Genomic DNA, 1,700 nt, shown 5'->3' on the forward strand with positions numbered 1-1,700 from the left:
TTAATGTATTGCCTCCTACCGTTTTGTGCTTTGTGGTGCCAAAGCCCATATCCCTCCACGTGTAGGAACATGAGTGGCGTGTATGGCCAGGATCTCATCACACGTCGAGGATGAAAATCAACGGTCACCCTCTTGACAACGCGTACATCTCGTATTGCCATAATCCAACGGCTGCATTCCTTTCTGCGGCTGCCGCCCTATTTTCCTTATTATAATATTCCTAATAATTAAATAGTTATCGGAAATTCATCCAACTCGTCGTCTGCCGTTGTCGGGATTAAAAACATTACTCCCTCCCTCCACAAATAAGAGTCCCGTTTTTTATAGTCCGTCAGCGAATAAAAGTCTCGATCCACTTCTACCATAAATGGTAATAAGGTCCCACCTTCCACTAACCCATTTCACTCACATTTCATTTAAATCTAATATATACAAGTGGGACCTTATTCCACTAACTTTTTTTCACCCACTTTTCTCAACATTTCATAAAGCCAGTGCGCTTATAAATGGGACTCCTAATGATGGACAGAGTATTTAATAAATAATGGCACGTGGAATTAAAAAAATAAAATAAAGTAGCCGTTGTAGCGCTCTGATTTCTATATAATGGCCCTCTGCTTCAGTTTCACCAAAGTCGGTTTGCAGAGACACAAATTTCTTCAGCTTTTCATAGCTAGTTTTGGTACATATTTTAATTTTCTTCAATAGTTTCATTATATTAATCATTTTTTGCTTTATTTATCTTGTATATTCAATCTTAGATACATAGAATTATTGTAGCAAAATAGGCTTCCAATTTAATCGAGATCATAATTGAATGGAGGCAGTAATGATGCACGGATCGATGGATCAATCAATATCTCCATACAAATCCCCCAATTTCAAAAAATTCCATCAAAATCCAATTCCCTCCGACGCTTTCCGGCCGTCCCAATCCTCACAGCCGCCGCTTCTCCCCCTTCCGGCCTCCGCCCGCCGCCTCTCGTGCTCGCCCGCTAGCAGGAAGTCAAAATCCCCAAAAAAGGAAGGTAAAAAATCGAAAGGTGCTGCGAAAGTGGTGCCGTTGATCTCGATTGTGGAGAGTGATGCGAGAAAGTGCGAGATCGGCGACGTATTTTCGGGATCGGCGGTGTTCTCTCCGCCGCCGAGCAGTCTGCCTCTGCCGACCTTCACGATGAGGCCAAAGCTTAGCTGTCAGGCGGCGGGCGTGGATGCCGGCGCCACCGATGTTCTGCGGCGCCTTCTTCGACTCCGGTGAATTAATTAAGCAAAGCTGGAGTTGCTTTGTGTATTTGTTTGTGGTTTGGATGAGTTATTGGAGTGGAGATCCCATGTGTTTTTAGGATTGGGAGCTTCAGCTTTAGATAACTTGCTCAACCTAAATTACCTTCTTCTCTGTATTGATCTCTAGTGGAGTAGGAGTACTAATTAATTCCCTTGTAATTTGATTTTTCATGGATGAACTAAATGAATTTTCTCCTGTTTCTTTTACTTTTCATCAATTTATGCCTCTGATTTTGCTTGCCATAATTCTGTATTGTATGAGGTTTGACCTTAATCATCTTACCTAAAACTTAGTAATATGGTAATTTAATATTCTAATATGAATTAGAAGGGTTTAGTTATGTTAATATTAAGTTTCATTTTTGTATAGTAATTTTATAATGGAAGGTGAGTTTTGTGAAATAATTGAATTTGAA

General features: G+C 40.4%; 1 protein-coding gene across 1 annotated transcript; it reads left to right on the forward strand.

Moving 5' to 3' along the window:
- Nucleotides 1-590: 590 nt before the first annotated feature.
- LOC125204141 lies at nt 591-1,491 on the forward strand. The gene is made up of 2 exons (XM_048102702.1): nt 591-682; nt 828-1,491. The coding sequence occupies exons 1-2, from the start codon at nt 607-609 to the stop codon at nt 1,256-1,258; spliced, it is 507 nt and encodes a 168-aa protein (XP_047958659.1). The 5' UTR covers nt 591-606; the 3' UTR covers nt 1,259-1,491.
- The last annotated feature ends 209 nt before the right edge of the window (nt 1,492-1,700 follow it).

The sequence above is a fragment of the Salvia hispanica genome, chromosome 2 (assembly GCF_023119035.1).
Source record: "Salvia hispanica cultivar TCC Black 2014 chromosome 2, UniMelb_Shisp_WGS_1.0, whole genome shotgun sequence".
NCBI lineage: Eukaryota > Viridiplantae > Streptophyta > Magnoliopsida > Lamiales > Lamiaceae > Salvia > Salvia hispanica.